Here is a 20,345-nt window from a genome sequence, read left to right on the forward strand (position 1 = left end):
GACACTAAGCCATAGTAAAATTGTCAATACAATGGAGATTTGAAATACTCAGTTACAGATTCTCTAGACTGTTTTTTTTTCATGGGGCCTCCGAGAGGGGATGTATCTGCAATGTGAGCAATCTCTACTCATCAATGTCTTCTCATGAGCGCCTTTTCTTCAGGTGATCATTTTAATATCCTCCTCTCAACTCAGTGTTGCAGAGGATAAACAAGCCATGCTAAGTACCTTAAACCCATCGTCTGTAGCCTTTTTCCACAGACATCACATTTTCTAGCAGGTTTCTTCCTTCCAGCTGTTTCTGCTATCTTTCTAATGTTGATTGTTTTCCAAAGTTTTCAAGCCAGAGGAGTTGCGGCAGGCACTTATGCCAACACTGGAGGCACTTTACCGTCAGGATCCGGAGTCTCTTCCATTTCGACAGCCTGTGGATCCCCAACTACTAGGAATTCCTGTGAGTGTCTTAGTAAGATAGTTTCCTGGTTTTAATTCAAAGCTACTGTATTTTGACATACCTGTTTGAGAACAGCTTACATCTGTTTTGTTAACATCTTTATATTGATGCGTTTGGGGAGGTTTAGCTTAGGCAGTGGAACATACAAGGTCTAACTTAGGAAAGTTTGTTTGGTTCTGTTTTCCTTTTAATAAATACGCAGATATAGCATGCACTGGAATGATTTACCAACAGAACCCCAGTGCTGTATGGGCTTTTTATTGTTGTTGCTTCATATTATGATGTTTTTATTGCTGAATTTCATAGGTGTGTCTCATCATGTATAAATCTTGTCTGAAGATGTGGGAAATTAAGCAGATCAAACCCACTTAAAAATATCCATTAATGGTTATCTGTAATAGGAAAGGAAGAGACTATTTAAGTTGGAGGTTTGTTAAGGTTAAATTTTCTGCTGGTTTTAGAACTGTCTTGAGAAGACAATTATCATTCAGGGATCTGTGTTTCTAAACTCTCTGAACTGACCACACAAGATAGATGTAGAAGTCCATTTTAGGTGCTTCAGACAATGTTTTTTGCCTGAAAGAGTTTTTGTTTGGTATTGGTGTGGGGGCTTTTTTAAGGCAAATGCTGCAAAATTTCAAGGCCTGCTGTCTTACAAGCATTTATACACTTGCTAATATTTTTAACAAGCTTTCAATTGACTGTCATTCGGCAGACTTTTGTAGAAGTTTCACCATAATTGATGGTGGATTGGGAAAGGGCATTCTTTAGAGGAGACAGGATAAGTTTTATCATAGAATAAAGGTGTTTATTTTTGTTAGGTTTTCTGGGCTACCAAAAACAGTTGCTTTACATTAATGCTCTTGTGTATTTCTTTGGATCACAATGGCTGCAAAAACTTTGGCATTTTCTACTGTTTGTAATACTTGTTTTGCTGATTAAAATTAGAGTGACTTGATTTCATTAGTTGTGAATGAGCAACAGCACCTGAGAAATAAAGGAATAAGGAAAAGAAAGCACTGGGGAATTACATGATATTACTTAGAGATTGCATTCTGTGTGTCACAAGCAGTTTGACTATCAAGTCAGGGAGGAACCTGTTTTTCTTGATTAGAAGAATTTATACGCTGAGAATGCACATGCTGTCATGTCACAACATAGTTCTCTAGTAGGGTTTTAATGTGCTGTGTATTCTTGCAGGATTATTTTGACATAGTGAAGAACCCCATGGATCTTTCTACTATCAAGAGAAAGCTGGACACAGGACAGTATCAGGAACCGTGGCAATATGTAGATGACATCTGGCTCATGTTCAATAATGCCTGGTTGTATAACCGCAAAACATCCCGGGTATACAAGTACTGTTCCAAACTGGCAGAGGTGTTTGAGCAAGAAATTGACCCAGTTATGCAGAGCCTTGGTTACTGCTGTGGAAGAAAGGTAAGAAAGTAAATATCTTTAGTCTGATGCTTGCTTCCTTGAATTGAAGGGGAAAAATAATAGTAGTTGCAGTTGTTATCAGTTATGGTATGTCAAAAATTTCCCAGGGTTTAGCAATCCTGAGTAATCTGAATTTGAGTATTTTGTGGATCTTCTATCTAGTCCTTAAATAATCTATTTGTATATAAGCCCTTGCAGGATAAAAAGTCAGCAACAGAAGGCTTATTTGATTGGGGCAAACTTTTGCTATTGCAAATTAAACAGGTGTGTTTTTATTACTGCAGAAGTTCTGTATTTCACTGTATATTGAAACTGTGTTTCCCTTGTCTTGTTTTGATGTGCTTTCTGTCTTTGGAGAAGAGTTAACTTGAGAATAACAGCCCACTTAATGTCTTTTGTGACTAGCACTTCATACACTTTGCTGTACAGAGAGATCTGTGCACAGAGTAAGGTGGAAGTGTTCACTGTCTGGGTCACACTTGCTTCCCACGGAGAGCAAGTGAAAATGTGTGTGAGTACTAAGTCGACCCATTCCTCTTTGCAGTTGGAGTTCTCGCCACAGACTTTGTGTTGCTATGGCAAACAGCTATGCACGATCCCTCGAGATGCCACTTACTACAGTTACCAGAACAGGTAAGGAAAACTCAATTGTTGCAGTTTTGTGCATGCTGCAATCAATCTGTTATAGGCATGCATGTATTTACATAGACACCCTCTTTATATGTGTACACCTTTGTTTTAAGATAAAATCTTTTGCTGGAACTGCTCTTGAATAGTTTGCCTTGTGTGTTAATAAAGATTTCTTTGAGCAAAAGTTCACTGCAGCCTTTGCTCTTCCTCTTTTGTTCGCAGAAATGTTACGTTTTACTACATTTTGATCCTGCATTTTGATGCCTGCAAATCATATATACAAGTCTGTTGCTTTGCTTCCTACTGTGTAGCAGTGTTTTTCATGCAGAACACTGAGTAGACCGTGCAGAAAGTGTATTAATGCTCGTAATACATATTATTTTTGGCAAGTCTTTGTTTTTCTCGTGATGTTAACACCAAAGAACAAACTTACTTCTGTATTGCACATCTTAATTGGAAGATCTGTGTATTCAGGTCTTCAGCAGATTGATGCTTGCTTTTTCTCACAAAGTTTCCTAAAGGGAATTGTCTTGGCAGTAGCTATCAGTAGCTCTGTAAAATGCTGTCACTTCTACAGCTCTTTGGAGCATCTTTTTTACTTGGGGTTTATTAAAGGATTTAAATTTACTTAACTTCTGAAAGGAGGTTTGTTGCTAGTCATCTCTGCCAGCTGGGGAAGTGTGGCAGGAAGAAGCAGGCAAACACATGCTTTAACACTGCCATATTCCCTTGCCTGTCACCAGAATGTACCTGCTAGAGCAGAGGACTGGTTATTTCCAAGATCCATACAACTATTTAGTTCCTGCTCTCCATTCATTCCAATACCTCAAACAAAAAAAACAACCTGCCCCAAAACAAACCACAATAACAAAAACGTGGAGGATTTTACCCTAAAGCCAAGATTTTCCAAGAATTGTAGTTTCCTTAAGCACCTGGTCAGATGAAAGCAGTGAAAGATTATACAAGTTATATCTTAACCTTTTAAGGCTTCATAAAGGGTTATAGCAGCAAATGGTGTTTTTTAAGCTTTTCCTATTTCTTTAGTCCTATAGAGTATCCCACAATAGCTATTGTAGTTTTAGACTTGTATGTAGCGTAGAGCTTGTCTTGTCATGTCAGTATCTTCTGCTTATGTTTGTCTGTGGGCAAGTACTAGATGAACCAAAAGATTATTGCTCAGAAATCTGACATTTGACGCATTTTCAAATGTTAGAAGGGAATCTTTGCATTGTAACAGGTGCCTACGTGTGACTTGTAAATTACATCATATATATAGATGCATATATCTATAGACTGAAATGTATAATTCCAGAAGTACTGTTCTCTGCATTATCTCAGATTAAAACTGGGAAAGAAGGTTGAGACCTGTCTTTTTAGCCTAACAGTTGCTAATAACACAGATTTGTGTGGCTTTGTAAAGAACTTGTTTGAATGTTTTATTTCTATTTTTAGCTATCTTGTGCACTCAATTAGCATGCCTTATAATGGAGAAGCCACAGTTTTAGAACATTTTTGAAGGCTAGGGTACAATCTTGAATTCATCTCTATTTTATTGAAGTACAAATGAAATCTTCCTCTGTAATGCTGTAGTGATGGCTGGACTGTTCTATGTGCAGACTATGATATGGAATCATATCCATGTAGACCATTATGTGTCTAGTTAATGTTAGTTAACAGAGTTTGACAGTTCTATTAGTCTGTAAGACTTTTGAGGACAGATGTTATTGTTCCTAAAGTTTCTGGTATTTAGCTTTCCCTTTCTACTGGGAGAGAATTCTGTGACCTTTCAGCATTTATACATTTAAGATGGAAGACTACCTCTCTTCCATTGATCTCCTGCAGATCCTCCTCCCAGCAGAACTGCTGTGCTGATGTACAAGTCAGAGTAGCAGTTCCTCCTGCTGTACGTGGCATGGATTATTAAAATGAAGAGGGTATGGGTATGCTAAAATGGAATACTCTTGTTTAATTTGTTTTTATCGTTTGCTGCTTGTGAACCCATTTGAGAGATTTAATGCTAATCTGTGCTTTGCCTTGGCTTTCTGCTTTGTGTTGTCTTGTCTTGCTTCTATGTTTTTGTTTTTGTCCTGCAAACCGCCATTTCTTTGTTCGTGTGTGTGTTATTTTTTTAATTTCTCCTTCATGCTTGTCATTGTCTGCACTTGGCTTTGATTGCGCAAAAAAAAAAAAAATCCAAACCAAAATACCAAACCAACCAAACACAATGTGGGGCCCATAAATCTGCATCATTGAATATCCTTGTCGCCGTTGATGACCTGCTCTCTGCTCCTGTCCCTTCCTTGGCCTGCTGTGATTGGTGGCTCCGTTGCTTGACTTGGGCTGTGTTGTGTGGACGGAGCAGTTCACCCAAATATGGCCTTCTTGCTGACAGGTATCATTTCTGTGAGAAGTGCTTCAACGAAATCCAAGGGGAGAGCGTTTCTCTGGGAGATGACCCATCACAACCTCAAACGTGAGTTATTTGTGTTTGCTTGGGCTGTGCTTTCGTAAGCTGTATCATGGCCTCCAGTGCTTTCTGTAGGGAAGGAGTTCAGCTGTAGGTTTTTAGGCTAGTAGAAGGTAGATGATACATCCTTCATAAAAGCCTGGACTTGTGCTTGTCTTGAAAACCCGGACTGACTGAACTAGTCAAAAATAAGCACTTAGTGCTTAAAATTGCAACTCTGCCAATAGAAGGGAAAGAAGAAAATGGCTTTTTCCTTGAAAAAAAGTGAAAGTATTCTACTGCAGAAAAATAACCATGCCTGCAGGCAAGTATGTGACAGACATAGCTTGAAATGTCAAATGTACCGTTTTCTTTATACACTAGCTATGCTATTAAACTTGTATTCAACATCAGGTGGTTTTTCATCCAAATCAGAAGCAGGCAACCTCCTTTTGCCATACAAATACTTCACTGCTGGAATGCCATCTGCCTATGAGAAATGCTGTGCAGTTGTTGAGGAGAACACAGTAAAAGGCTGTGCATGTTGCCATGTTGCTGGCAAACTGTTGGGGCAGTCTCTCATTTTGCTGTATCCTCCTCATACCTCCCCCCCAAAAAAATTTTGAAACTGAATTTTGGGAGACTAAGGAATCTGTTGAGGGACAAATGAGTGCCAAGCAGTTACTCTTTGAGCTGTTCAAGAAATCCCTTTGGGGGAAGGCAGTGGAACTACCCTGCAGGTAGAACAAAATGAGGAATTCAGGAAAGTTTGAAGCCAGGGGGAGAGTTGTTCAAGTTGGTAATTGGACAAATTGAGTTAACTTTCATTTGGAACCAGATCCTGGATGCACTAATGGATACATATAGAACAGTACTGGAAGTATCTGTTTGGGCTTGGGATGATGTAAGTGTACTGAAAGAGGGTAGATTGAGATTAGATACAAGGAAGAAATTCTTCATTATGAGGGTGGTGAGGCACTGGAACAGATGGCACCAGGAAGTTGTGGATGCCCCATCACTGGAAGTGTTTAAGGACAGGTTGGATGGAACTCTGAGCGACCTGGTCTAGTGGAAGGTGTCCCTGACAATGGCAGGGAGTGATGATCTCTTAAGGTCCCTGCCAACCAAAACCATCCTAGGTTTCTGTGATCTGCCTTTCTGGAAGGAAAAAGGAAGAAATAATGTTGTATGCTGGTCAGTACAATGGGCCATGTCCCTGTGGGTAGGTGGATTGCTATTCTAGTAGAAGTAAAGATCCAAAGTTTAATCCATATAGTCATAGAGTACGTCATAGGAATATACATGGTGGGTCCTGTTTAAGTTCCATGCACCATATTATAAGAATAGTTTGAGGTAATTGAGATATTTAACTTCATCATTTGTTTTATAAGGAGCTTCAAGTATTCTGCAGGTGGCACTATTCAGAATAAACACTGAAATAAAAGGAGATAGTAAGGTTAATTCATCTCGTGCAAATTGGAGTGAGTCTGTGTCTGCTTCTCAGAGAGGGACATACTGATCTTCTCATGTTATGCAGAACACTCTTTGGGGTAAATTCTCACAGATTTGAGTATTCTTGTATGTTCTGAACCAGCTCATTTAAAATATACTTGTGACCTCACTGTCAAAAAGATGGGATTTTAGGCCTTGAAAATGATGTAGGGAAGGTAAAGATAATGTGCTGTGGTGGCTGGGTTGGGGTTACAGGGTTTGGAAGCTGAAATTTATCCTTTGAAGTCGATGTAGGAGGAGGGATAGGGGAATCTGAAAAAAGAGAACCTACCTTTCTCAGTAATCAAAGATAACTGGAATTCTCTGCCTGCAGAATATGAGGCATATCAAGTAGTCTTTTCACTGTTAAATACTGATTAGACCTATCCAAAACTTGAATTGTCAGCAAGCTTTAATATTTATCCTGTAGTAAAACTGAATAAGGGAACAATGTTGCTCTCTACAAGAGAAAAATAATGTTTTTCACAGACAAAGTGGAGTGGTGTATACTTCAGTTGCCTGTCACTGTGTAAATATAATTACTTTCTTTGTAGTGCCAGTGAGTGTTTAAAAAATCTGCTTGTAAGTTTTGTCTTGTTTTGTGGATAGGTGTGGTATGGCATGAATGTTTGTTGTCTTGTGTTAAAACTGAGTTTTATTGCCTGTTTCTCCATAGCACGATAAACAAAGAACAATTTTCAAAAAGGAAAAATGATACACTGGATCCTGAACTGTAAGTATTGCTGTCACTCTTTGAATGATCCTCATGCTATTATAATTACTTTGTAAGATATGTGTTATTCATCCACCATGGGTTTTGTCTTTGTTTTCCAATTTCATGGAACTCTGTTAGTATGTAGAGGCTGCTCAGTAGTCAGCAGATCTGGCATTCTGTGCTGAGAACCCAAACCACCATGGCTGTGCTTGAGAAATATGTAAAACTGGGTGTATGGGCTGAAATCACTCCATTTTGTTGTCTTGCATGTGGATTCAACAGAAGGATGAATGCAGATAGCTCTGCTTTGAAACTTTGGTGTGGCAAATGCTAAGTCTCAGAACTGATTGGAGTCATTTGGCAGTAGCTCTTACTGCTGTTGGCTTTTCTAGTTGCTGTATTTTACAGGCAGCTGTAATAGAAGGAAAAGTTGTTATATTTTGAATCAGCCAGTTCTTCTGTACTTCTCTGAAAGCAGAACTGTAGTCATTCAGTAACATTAAAATGATGGTGACTCAGCTGCCTTTTTTGATATTTTTGAAACTGCTTTACATGGTCCTGCATCATACACCTGTGCTGCTACTCTGCAAATATTATCTTCATTCTCAAATGAATGAGCAAAAAGGGTGTTTTTTATTCCCACACCATCCTTCTAAAGGCACAAGGGTCAGCCAGTTCTTCTGTTTTACAAGGGCTGTGGGAAGGGGAGAACAGTAGCTTGATTCATAATTTTTCTTTCCCTTTGTTAAAATGAAGATAGGATATAAGCCTAACTTACAGTCTGATACCACATGCTCTACACAGATTACAACTACTCATTCAAAGTCTCAAACTTTTAGACAGGCATGTTCAAAAGGAGTCAGATTGTCCCAATATCTGAAGCAACCTTAGGTATTTTGGAGAATTATATTCACCAACATCTGGGAACTAGACCATATGACTTATCTCAGTTGTCCTTAAATCTCTGCTAATCCTCTGAAAGTGACTTAGATACTCGCTTCTGTGTTCTTCCTTCCCACCTTTCTGTAGCATATTTGCAATGTACCCCAGGGTTCAAGCATAGTGGGGTAACTAACAGCCAAGTATTTCACCTGGTTCTTCCTTTCTAGCATGCGAATCCATTTTCCTCTACTCTTTATGGCAACAAGCAGTTTACAGATTTTATCCTTAAAAGGGCTTCACTTGAAAAAAATGAGTGGATGGTGATAAGACAAACAAATGGTAATAATAATGTGTCCCTGCATAGTCTGCCTGACTTGAGCTGGCAGGTTCTTAATTTTTTCTGAAGGCTGTTCTCAGCATAGATGTGCCCTCTATGTTAAATAGACTCAAAAGCCTAAATGCTAGAAGTGCTCTAATAAAATCTTACAAAATATACAAACAAGTAATGATACTACTAACCTTTGCTTCCTTTTGCCTTTTTTCTGCCTTCTACAGATTTGTTGAATGTATAGAGTGTGGAAGAAAAATGCACCAGATTTGTGTTCTTCATAATGAGATAATCTGGCCTTCTGGGTGAGGAATTTCTCCTTATTAAGTAGATAGCATATTTACTATGTGGTAGAGCTCATGCATAAAATTCCTTATATTGCTTATATTTAAAAGACTGTTTAATGGAAGAAGTTACATTCCCTGAAAATTTTACACAATCTAACATCAAATTTAGACAGTATATCTTACAGTGTTGTGTGGGAAGTTTTCTAATCTTTAATGTTTCCAGTGCTTTGTGTGGAAGAGAGCATTTCAGCATTTTATGTTTAGAGATGCTAGCCCTTCATGAAAAGACATTTTTAGTTCTGGTAACAGTTTCAGACTGACCTGTTTTCTGTACAAATCATACTGCTTTGTCATCTTCAAAAAATTTTGTAACAACTGAAGGGTTTAACAGGTAAATGAACTTTTTTGACCTCAGCAATCAGATTAAATTTCAAAACCAATATAGTTTTCTTTAGATACTTGACGGTTCTTGATCAAAATACTGGGTTTTCTTCTGATTGATTTAAAAACTTTTAAAAGGATGATAAATTGTATGTTGGTAAAGTTTTATAAGAGCTTAAATGTCTCATTTATTGTCAAAAAAGCTGTGAGTTCTAGCATTCTGTTGTCCTATCCACATTGCTGCAGAAGAGGGTGGATGTCCTGTAACTGGGGAAGAATCACAGAATCATTTCAATCTACAGTGTATTTGGGCATTTAGAAAAAAAAATCAGCCTTTTGCTTGGTGTTGCAGTGTCTTCTCTTCATCAGAGACAGCAGTTTGAGCCTATTTGCTCCAAGAACACTTTGAGCTGATATTGTCAGACCTGCCACTGGAGACTTTCCTGGGCTTTCGGGTGGTGATGTGGGTGACTGATAGAAGATGCAGCACCTGGAGCTTAGATCCTCCTCTGCAGCTTTGAAACAGTTGGGCTGTTCTTTGTGCTTTTATTTCAAATTTCAGTTAAGGTATTTTCCAGATAAGATCTGGTGAAAGATTCTGCTTCTAATGGTAAGATGCTAGAGAACTTGATGGTCTGACTTGGGATGACTTCGTGTTCTCTCTTGTTTGCTTCAGCTTTGTCTGTGATGGCTGCCTAAAGAAAACGGGACGAACCAGGAAAGAGAACAAATTCTCTGCTAAAAGTAAGAGTCTGACACTTGTACAAGCAAATTTAAATAATATGTTAAGAATGGGGAAGAAGTGGCTTTTATGCTTGTGTTGCATTTAGGTTTTTTGGAGCTGAAGGAGGATACTTTTGGTCAGTTTTGACCGTCAGGTCTGTGGTGTTCAGAATGTTTGCATTCACAGGTGGTGGTGTTAGCTAATAGTCTGTTTTAGAGGGCTAACATACTGTTTTAGAGCACTTCTACTGCAAGGTACGCATCCTTTTATCTCAATTGCAGTATCAATGGCATTGGGAAATAGTTGATGTGTGACTGCAGTCTGACTTAAATTTTTGATAACACGTTCAGGTCACTGTGACTATTGCTGCTCTTAAAAGCTTTGATGGAGATAAAGGTTATATCACCTGGTGACAGAACTCTAGAGACATTTCTTCTTGATCAAGGCAGCTGATTTGAAGGCAGCGTAGGAGGAAATTTGTGTAGTCATTGTCCATCTGTTCTGTAGACGAAATAAGTCTTTCAGAAACTTCTTAGAATGGTGTACTTCTTAGAAATAATGAGGATTTATGTTTCTACTGAAATTTTTAAAATTCTGGCCAACCAATAGCATCAAAATTCAGCAAAGTATTCAATGAATGGCTTCAGCATCTGAGTCTTTTCAAAATCTCCAGAATCAAAACTCCCTAGAGTCGCTAAGAACACAGGAAGAATACAAGGGTTCTTTTACCATTTCTATCGGTTTTTGTTTCTAGCAACCTGAAAGCATAGTTATAACGTAGTAGAGCAGTGCTTAACCAAAAGATGTCAAATTGGAAAAATGAAAAGCTGGTGGATGTGTAACTCTACCAGAAGTAATGGCCAGTGTTGAGGCAGGCCCTGTTACATCAGAAGTTCTACTTTCCCTTTCAGCTTGAGGTTTTTGTCAGCTAATGTACTTCTTTTGTATGAAGATTGTTTGAACATGAGAAGCTTGTAAACTAAGTATGTTAGTTACAGATACAGTTGTATTTAGTTTTCCTTCCACTGTTGAAATACATTATTTTTGTGAGTGGAAATACTAACTTGGCTAATATGGCTTTATAGACAGAATATACTTCCAGATGCAATGTCTGCTCATGAAGATGTGTCTGAAAGCAGTGTTTTGTAATCCAGCTGAAGTAATTAATAACATCTATTCAGAAGAAACCTTAATTGTGGTTGACTTTTAAGACAAGATAGAAATTGGGTTGAAATACTGATTCTTTATTCATTTAAATAATGTATAAGCCATAAATGTGCCTGCAGGGGAAAGGCAGCTAACCCTAGCTAGAAGTGTTAGGGTTTAAAGATAAAGCTTTAATTTATGCTAACATACTGCATGTGTTAAGAGTCATTTTTCATCTAACATCTGAGTAGAGAAATCACATATGAACAGTTCAGTTTTGTATATGTTTAGAGCTGTATTTTCCTCCTGCAGGGTTACCAGCTACAAGACTTGGTACCTTCCTGGAGAATAGAGTCAATGATTTCCTAAGACGACAGAATCACCCTGAGGCGGGAGAGGTCACAGTTAGGGTGGTACACGCATCTGACAAAACTGTCGAAGTAAAACCAGGAATGAAAGCAAGGTATGTTCATTTCTAATTTTGCTTTCTTTTGGGGGAGATGGGAGCTGTTTGTACTTACATGATACACTTTGATTAAATAGAATAATTTAGGTTGGAAAGTGGCTCTGAACTTGAGTCCAGCTGTTACCCTAGCACTGCTAAGGCTACTGCTAAACCATATCTCCAAGTGCCACATCTACACATCTTCTAAATACCTCCAGGGATGGTGACTCAAACGCTTGCCTGGGCAGCCTGTTTCAATACTTGACAGTACTTTTTGTGCAGAAATTTTTTTCTAATATCCAGTCACAAAAGACTGTTGTATTCAAGACCTCATCACCAGCCAGTTCTTGACAAACAGGGGTTCCCGCAGGTTAATAATTTTTTGTGATGAGTGTCTTTTTCACAGTAAAAAGTGGCTGTCTTATATTTGAGTAGTCTATAAATATTTACCTTTCAAATTGCACTAAAATTACACTTACAGTAGCCCTCATCTTTGTTGGCTTCACCTGGTAACATGCAGTTTCTGATATGAGCATATATTTGATATTCCCCTTCACCCTCTGGTCTGCAGGTTTGTAGACAGTGGAGAGATGGCAGAGTCTTTCCCTTACCGAACAAAAGCGCTTTTTGCCTTTGAGGAGATTGATGGTGTAGACTTGTGCTTCTTTGGGATGCATGTGCAGGAGTATGGCTCAGACTGCCCTCCACCCAATCAAAGGTGAGGAACTCCATGAAAGTCTGTTGTATTTTGGCACTCTCTTGTTTGGATGAACCTCCTGTAGTTCTGTATAGAGCTTCTCTGTTGCTTATGTGAGACCCTTAGTGCTGTTAGGTTCTAGAAACAAAGCAGCTTCTGTAATGTTAGAGTTGCTTCTTACTGGGGATGCTGGCTGGCAGACAGTGTTGCCTTAAGGATCACTTACCTGTGTTCTCAAGGAAGGGGTTGGATAGTTTTAGGGAGATGAGGCTAGGATATCAAAAGAAGGCCAAGTTTCTAGAGGTAGGATCAGAGACTTTGCAGATTGCTGTTGTAATGGATGCTTCAGATATATAAAATAACATGAATAAACTTAAAGTCTCTGCTCTTTTTCACACTTTTTTTTTTAGGCGAGTGTATATATCTTACCTTGACAGTGTTCATTTCTTCCGCCCTAAATGCTTGAGGACTGCTGTCTATCATGAAATACTAATTGGATATCTAGAATATGTTAAGAAACTAGGGTAAGTATCTTATAACATTTTCTTCTGTGCTGCATTGTGCTGAGTAGTTCTTGTTGCAAATTAAATTACTACATCCTATAGTACAGAATATGGTGCCGAAGTATCCACCTGTGATAGAGTAATTTGACAACAACTGTGTACAGTTGAAAAGAAGAAAAAAAGGGATTGCAGGCTTTTCAGGGGAGGCCTCTGCTTCAGACATTTTTAGGTTTCCAGACTTATGTGAAACTTCCTTAAGTCTTAGTAGAAAAAGTGAGCCTGTTCTCTAGCCCATAAAATGTGTAGTGCCATGGTTTTAATTAGGTCATTCCTTTGGGCTAGCAAGTAAGTTCTTGCCCTTGTTTATAAGGAGAAAGGTAAGTGTATTTTGTCTGTACTGATTAGCTCTGTAACAGTTGTATAAGGCCACTAAGAAATCTTGAGTAGCTGAAATTGTGAGAAACCAAAGAGTTAGGAAAGAAAGAGGAAAATATACTTCGACAGCACAGAAGAACACAGAACAACTGCAGTAACAAGAAAGGTGGAAATTAAATTACCATGATTACTGAAGTAGAAAGGCCAGTGAAGTAAACATCACTCTACTGTCAAGGTGCCTAGTGTAGGTTGGTGGAGTTACTTGTGGAGACATTATTAGGGACTATGTTTAAAGTAGTTGATGAGAAAAGTTAAGAGAATTGAAATGGAGGTAAGTGGTACTATCTTCGGTACCTCAGTGAGGTGGTGTGTTCTTTACTACTTCAAAAGCATACATTAGGGTTCTTTCTGCTTTATTGTCTATCTTCTAATCTGTGAGTCTGTACAATTGCTGCATAAAACTCAAGCCTCAGCTTTACTTAATACTGTTTTCTGTGCTAATGGGTAACATCAGGTTCTCATTTTGGGAAAACAATCTTGGTCACGCAGTATCATCTCTCCATTCTCAGGCAGAAGGAATGACAACTGGCTGCAGCTCCCAGGGCTTGGGGAGGGTTCTGCAGAGCTGTTTCTCAACAGGGCAAGGATAGTTATTTTTCTCTGATTATTCTTCCTATTGGAGTTCTCTTCAAAAACTAATAGAGAAGAACTGAGGATGAAGAAGTGATCTTTGGTGTTACATTCCCTGCAGCTGCTACTATTTGGCTGTCATCTATCTTACTAGTACCCTAGATTGTGCACCCAATAGCATAGGTTGGCAGTGCCTGTTTATTCCCAAATGTAATTCTAAAACTTTTTGAAACTGATTCTCAAAACCCAGGGGATTTACAGTAGAAAAGTGAGTTCTGTCTTTAAGTAAATCTGTTTTTTAAATGTTGCCAGATAAAGAATTATTGCTCTGTCTCAAGCTTTCACTACTGAAATACCTAGACTCCATCTTTCTCCCATTAGTTAATTGGGAGATGGCAATTGCAGGTTTGTATCAGGCTTTGTTTTTTATGTAGGCTGTAAAATGTGCACATTTTACATATAAGTGCTCCATATATAGCGCTAGATTTTAGAAAATTAGTGAAAAGCTGGAAATGTTGAGTCCGGGAACAGCCGCCAGCTCGGTGGTGTCGCCACCTGGTGTCAGAGAGGAGAGCGCGCGAGCGTCCATTGTCAGTGCCCACATGTCCCGGTTTTGTTTGACCACTCCAGGTATACTACTGGACATATCTGGGCGTGCCCGCCCAGTGAAGGAGATGACTACATCTTCCACTGCCATCCTCCTGACCAAAAGATACCCAAACCCAAGCGACTACAAGAGTGGTACAAAAAGATGCTGGACAAGTCTGTGTCAGAGCGCATCGTCCATGATTACAAGGTGTGTTAAGTGTATGCTTGGGGAAGATTGACCAATCTTGTCTTGATTTCTTCCTTGCCCTTATGCATTGTGCCTGATTCTTGGTGTTTACTGCATTAGTTTTAAGTGAATTGAACACCAAAAGTTCAGAGTTAAAACATACTCTCTTCAAAACATGTAGCTTCTGAAATTGTTCTAGCAAGAAACTTGAAACGGTCCCTTAGAACAAAATAAATTATGGAGGAATACTGTGAAAGAGCAAAAGAAAATATATGGAATCTTCAATCTTCTTGTGTTAGAATTGCAGGGTTAGGATGCTGATGCAGTTAGAAATATGTAAATTTTTTTGAATTATCAGGACTTAAGGTAGTGTCAAGATTATGGTGATTATATTGTCTCAATTGGTAAGAAGGCTCATTGAAATCTAGGACACAGTAATGATTTATTTCTTCTGAGTGGGAATATTTGAAATGTATTTGACAAACTAACAGATGCACTTAGAATGTGCTCTTGTAAAATGAATTGAAATATTAAGCTTTCCTTTGTTTAGTCTGCTGATGCCTTTCCTTGTCACTCATTGAGAATGTTGCCTTTCGTTATGTGACTTGCAATACTGATAACCAAATGTGGTTTTGCACTCTTTTAGGATATATTTAAGCAGGCAACAGAAGATCGTCTAACAAGTGCAAAGGAGCTCCCTTACTTTGAAGGGGACTTCTGGCCTAATGTTCTAGAGGAGAGCATTAAGGAGCTTGAGCAAGAGGAAGAAGAACGAAAGAGAGAAGAAAACACTAGTAATGAGAGCACAGATGTAAGGATGCTTTTGCTATTTTATGATCTAATGTAAAAGTTCTGATTATATATGACTAATTATTAAAAAAAAAGAGGGGGGTAAGACACTCTGGTTAACTGGCTTTTTCACTTTTCACTCTAATATAAATTTCAATTTTACAGTTTATAAATTAGAGCTGCTAAAATACCACTAAGCTACATTTGGATGAATAGTGGGTGTTCATATGGCTATAAAATATCTAATTGCCAAAGGCAATTTTGTTGAAACAGCTGCTAGATGAATATTTTATTGCTGAAATCCAATTGTTATCAATGATCATGTTGCCACCTAAGCCTGATTTGGAAGTTTTTTCCTTAAGCATTAGCTTTTAAATAGTGGCTCAATCTTTTCTTTTGAACTTGGATGTTATAACACCAATCTTAGCAGAATGTTCTGAGAAAGTAATGGAAATCTGTGAGTTAGTACTTGACTCTCAATAGGTTTGTTTAGTAGCTTTAAGGCATAGAGGATCTGAAGCACAAATTACTGCTGAACTGTTGTTGGGCTACTTTAAGTGAGAGAAATTTCTCGCTGGTGTCTTGTGCAATTTTTTTTTGAGAATGTACAACTGTGTTATCACATTCAACAAAAAAACCCTCAAAAATAAAAGAGATGCCTCTTAATTCAACAATAAATTTGAAAATGAACAGATGCAGAATTTATGCATCTGCCTATCCTTGGATGTTCTGAGCTTTTATGGAAGAGGTGGTGAGTCCAAGGTAAGTTCAGTAGTTTTGCTCATGCAGTAGTACTTGTTAGTTAACTCTGTTTAAACACTGCTGCTTTGTCACCTTATCAGATACTAGATTATTTGGGGGGGTTAGAATTTTTTTGCTGGAAGATCTTTGGATCAGAAAAAGTTAACATTACAATTAAAAATTGTGATTCTCCTGTGCTGTTCTTTGCAATACCTTCTTTCAAGGACTTTGATTAAACAAAGTGCAGGAAATCAGGCAACATGATATCAAATTTGCATTAAGTAACATCTTTCTTAGGAAGGTATTGTTTGCTTTCCACATGGTATAGCTTAAAGGTCCTCATCTCTCTAATATACCAGAAACCACTTGTGAAGGACCATTTAGCTCTGTGTATGATGTTGGTCAATATTTAGTCAAGCCTTCACAGCAGTTTGGCCCCAAAATCCTGTGGTAGGGCAAGCTTGCAGTACATTACTATTTAACTTTATTATTATTACAAATAGTTTTTACTCTTTATCGATCCTGTGTTTCACTGTTGAAGAAGGAGCAGTAATAAACTGTACTGTCAAGTGACGTGATAGTCATTCATGTTCACTGGGAATTTCCATTCTGGCAAAGTTATTTTAAGCTTAGGAAAAATGCTTGTTTAGCCAACAATTACTTTGATCCTTGATCATCTTATGCTGTGGTGTTTTGAGGTGCTCTCTGAGCAGCCCAGCAAGGAATAAACTGTTCATTGCTAACAGAATATAGCTGAAATTAAGCTGACCTGTTTTGACTGTTGCAGGGTATGACAGGAGGCAGGTGCATGCTAGAAGTTGCACTACTAATGCCTTTTGGACTCAGAACAACAGCCTCGTACCAAAATCAGTTTAATGCAGTCTGTTAAAAGTACATCTGTCAGAGCTGTAGCAAACTAAATCTAGGTGGTTTAAGTCTTTCTTACCTTTGCTTAGTGCTATATCAATTGCACTTTTCAGTTATTTTTATTTTCGAATTGCATTGAGAATTCATCTACTAAACCTCTTTGTGATTGTCCAAGAGGTTCTTCACCATGTAGCTGTAGCAGACAAACACGTTTCATTATATAATGTTTTGCCTGTACCTCCTGAGCATCTGTGCTTTTAATATTTTTAGATACATGTATTGCTGATCTTGATATCTTTTGGCATAATTCTAATGGAATTAATTTAATGTTCCTGGGGACCCTAGTATGTGTCTTCGGAGTAAATTCTTGTGAAATGTGTTTTGTCCTGCAGTTATAGAATATGTAAAAATAATAAAATGGTGATGTGGTGTTGCTTAGATACCTGACATAAAATATCTTTAAAATTGCTAGGTGAGCAAGGGAGACAGCAAAAATGCCAAAAAGAAGAACAACAAGAAGACAAGTAAAAACAAGAGCAGCTTGAGTCGTGGCAATAAGAAGAAGCCTGGCATGCCCAATGTGTCCAATGACCTCTCCCAGAAGCTGTATGCCACTATGGAGAAGCACAAGGAGGTAAGAGTTGATTGAATGAGAAATGTTTTTTACCTCAATAAAGAGGTGTACAAAGCTTTGATACTTCAAACAGAGTCATGCCCTGCAAATTATACAGGTTTGGCTGGAGAATTGAGTGGCTCACCCAGACAGACCAGTACCAGTAAGTCTGGGTGCTCTTTGCTGCAAGGGCAGTGGGAATAAATGCAGCTGTGCTCGTGCAGAACTTCCTAACAGTCTAGATTGCCAGAGCAGTTCTACTGTTACTGTTTGGTCCAGTGCCCCTTACCTATTTCTTCAGAAGAAAGTGAACCTGCAGGGCACTCAGAGGTCTGAGATTTCCTGGGCCTCACAAGCACACTTGGCAGCCAGTTGTTCAAGTGTTAGCTGATCCCGGAACTGTACACTCTGTAATGAGGATTGGTGACCAAAACATCTTGATCAGTGCTGCCATATTAAGCCTTTTTATTTTTCAGGTCTTCTTTGTCATCCGTCTCATTGCTGGCCCTGCAGCCAACTCCCTGCCCCCCATCATTGAGCCTGACCCACTCATTCCGTGTGACCTGATGGATGGGCGTGATGCTTTCCTAACCCTTGCTAGAGACAAGCACCTGGAGTTCTCCTCACTACGAAGGGCTCAGTGGTCAACTATGTGCATGCTGGTGGAACTGCATACCCAGAGCCAAGATCGCTTTGTTTACACCTGCAATGAGTGCAAGCATCATGTGGAGACCAGATGGCATTGCACTGTCTGTGAGGTATGTTTGGTGAAGTTTTCCGTGCTTCTGTCCCTGTATCTTTATGCCCAGAGTGCTCTTTACCTGAATTCTCATTATTAACTGATGGAAAAAGATCTGTGCAGCTCATCTGCTGGCAGTTCAGAAAGGAGGGAAAACGTTTTCCATAACAAGCGGTTCTATTTACTGTGCTGCTTGGTGTGATTTTTGCCTCGTGGAAAGCTGAAATGGAGTTGTGTTTTCTGTAGCTCATTTAAGGTGCTGCTGCCTAAGAAGCTGGGAACTGTAGCAATGGCTTGAGCTGGAATGGTAGGATCAGCTGGTTTTTCTGAAGAGCAACGCATAATTTTTTCTTCCAGAGTCAGAAGTGTGGGGCTGCAGTATTTCTGTAAAGAGGGCGCTCTGTTGGTTTACTGGCACTGAGATTTTGCTGTGCTGCAAGTCAGATCCCAATACTGGGGCGATTCCTTCACTTCTCTGTTGTTTCTGTAGAATGCTGCAAAGAGCATTTGTCCTCAGAAGTGTTTGCAAAACCAGTGTGTTTGAAGATCAAGTTCAGGGATTTGATTCAATGCTCTCCAGAAGGTGGATTATCATTGTATCTGGCTTCTTGTAACTTAGTTTTCTAGCCTGCTGGAAGGGAATGACTGACTCAGATTTGATCCTAATTACAATTTGATGCTTCCCTTTCCTCTGGTTATGTGTGTGTATGTGTGTGTGTATATATATATATTTATATATATGCACACACATATACACACGTGTGCTTTTATCTTCTTAGTATATGCTAGAAAGTAAATTCTAAATTTCCTATGGTTTAATGCATCCTGAGAACTTAGGTCTTTTTCTTAAAGATCAGTTATTGAGCCCAAACTCATGTGCTGTTGCTTTCACAGAACATGTTCTGTTCTTCTTTCAGCACTCTCTGTTGTTTAACTTGCATCTGCAAACTGAAAATGCAGCTTTCATTCTTTTTTGAAAGCTGGTACCTCTTCTGCCACTCCTGCCCTCTTCTTTTGAAGCAGAAGCAGATGCGCAGCTGTTTGTCCCCTGCCTATTTCTTCTACTTTCCTGTTGGGAAAGAAAGGGATTTTTCTGGCCCAGCTGAATAATGTGTGACTTACTAGCTCAGAGCCAACTTGTTTTTCAAGGTTGATATATTTGTGTAGCTTTCAGACACCCTTACACCCACACACTTTCCCTGGCTATAGTTTGGATTTATTCCTTCTCAATTACCTCAACATGGCATGAAAGATTGAATTTTTCCCTAGAGCAACAATTTGCCTGGAAGAGACTGGGAGTAATTTGTTGAGGTGGCATGACATCATTTATTCATTTATTGTATGGAGTTTCAGGAACACTGATAACTCATCTTTTGTTGTCTCTTCAGGATTATGACCTGTGCATCACCTGCTATAACACTAAAAACCATGACCACAAGATGGAGAAATTAGGCCTTGGTCTAGATGATGAGAGCAACAACCAGCAGACCACCACCACGCAGAGCCCCGGCGATTCCCGCCGCCTGAGCATCCAGCGCTGTATCCAGTCTCTGGTCCACGCCTGCCAGTGTCGCAATGCCAACTGCTCGCTGCCGTCCTGTCAGAAGATGAAACGGGTTGTCCAACACACCAAAGGCTGCAAACGCAAGACCAATGGAGGGTGCCCCATCTGCAAGCAACTCATTGCTCTCTGCTGCTACCACGCAAAGCACTGCCAGGAGAACAAGTGCCCCGTGCCCTTCTGCCTCAACATCAAACACAAGCTCCGTCAGCAACAGCTCCAGCACCGCCTGCAGCAGGCGCAGATGCTCCGAAGGAGGATGGCGAGCATGCAGCGCACGGGTGTGGCGGGCCAGCAGCAAGGATTGCCCTCGCCCACACCGGCTACCCCGACAACTCCAACGGGCCAGCAGCCCCCGACACCACAAACCCCACAACCCCAGCCTCCGCCTCAGCCTGTGTCGCAGCCTCAGCCTGCACCTCCCAACAGCATGCCACCTTACACCATGCCAAGAACTCAGCCCCCCAGCGCTGTGTCCCAGGGCAAGGCAGGGGGCCAGGTGACGCCTCCAACCCCACCTCAGCCACCACAGCCTCCAGTTCAGGGTCCTCCTCCGGCAGCAGTGGAAATGGCCATGCAGATCCAGCGGGCAGCAGAGACCCAGCGCCAGATGGCACAGGTTCAGATCTTCCAAAGGCCAATTCAGCACCAGATGCCCCAGATGCCACCGATGGGAATGAACCCTC

General features: G+C 39.7%; 1 protein-coding gene across 1 annotated transcript in view; it reads left to right on the forward strand.

Annotated features, from left to right (window-relative positions):
- EP300 (E1A binding protein p300) overlaps nt 1-20,345 on the forward strand; it is a 61,227-nt gene that overhangs the window by 38,166 nt on the left and 2,716 nt on the right. The window contains 15 exon segments of the mRNA XM_008636629.2: nt 336-454; nt 1,655-1,894; nt 2,439-2,527; nt 4,917-4,997; nt 7,138-7,194; nt 8,614-8,691; nt 9,731-9,798; nt 11,237-11,387; nt 11,941-12,087; nt 12,477-12,590; nt 14,205-14,370; nt 14,996-15,160; nt 17,219-17,380; nt 17,836-18,117; nt 19,487-20,344. Coding sequence (XP_008634851.2) covers nt 336-454; nt 1,655-1,894; nt 2,439-2,527; nt 4,917-4,997; nt 7,138-7,194; nt 8,614-8,691; nt 9,731-9,798; nt 11,237-11,387; nt 11,941-12,087; nt 12,477-12,590; nt 14,205-14,370; nt 14,996-15,160; nt 17,219-17,380; nt 17,836-18,117; nt 19,487-20,344 — 2,777 coding nt within the window.

Source organism: Corvus brachyrhynchos, unplaced genomic scaffold (genome assembly GCF_000691975.1).
Source record: "Corvus brachyrhynchos isolate BGI_N302 unplaced genomic scaffold, ASM69197v1 scaffold56, whole genome shotgun sequence".
NCBI lineage: Eukaryota > Metazoa > Chordata > Aves > Passeriformes > Corvidae > Corvus > Corvus brachyrhynchos.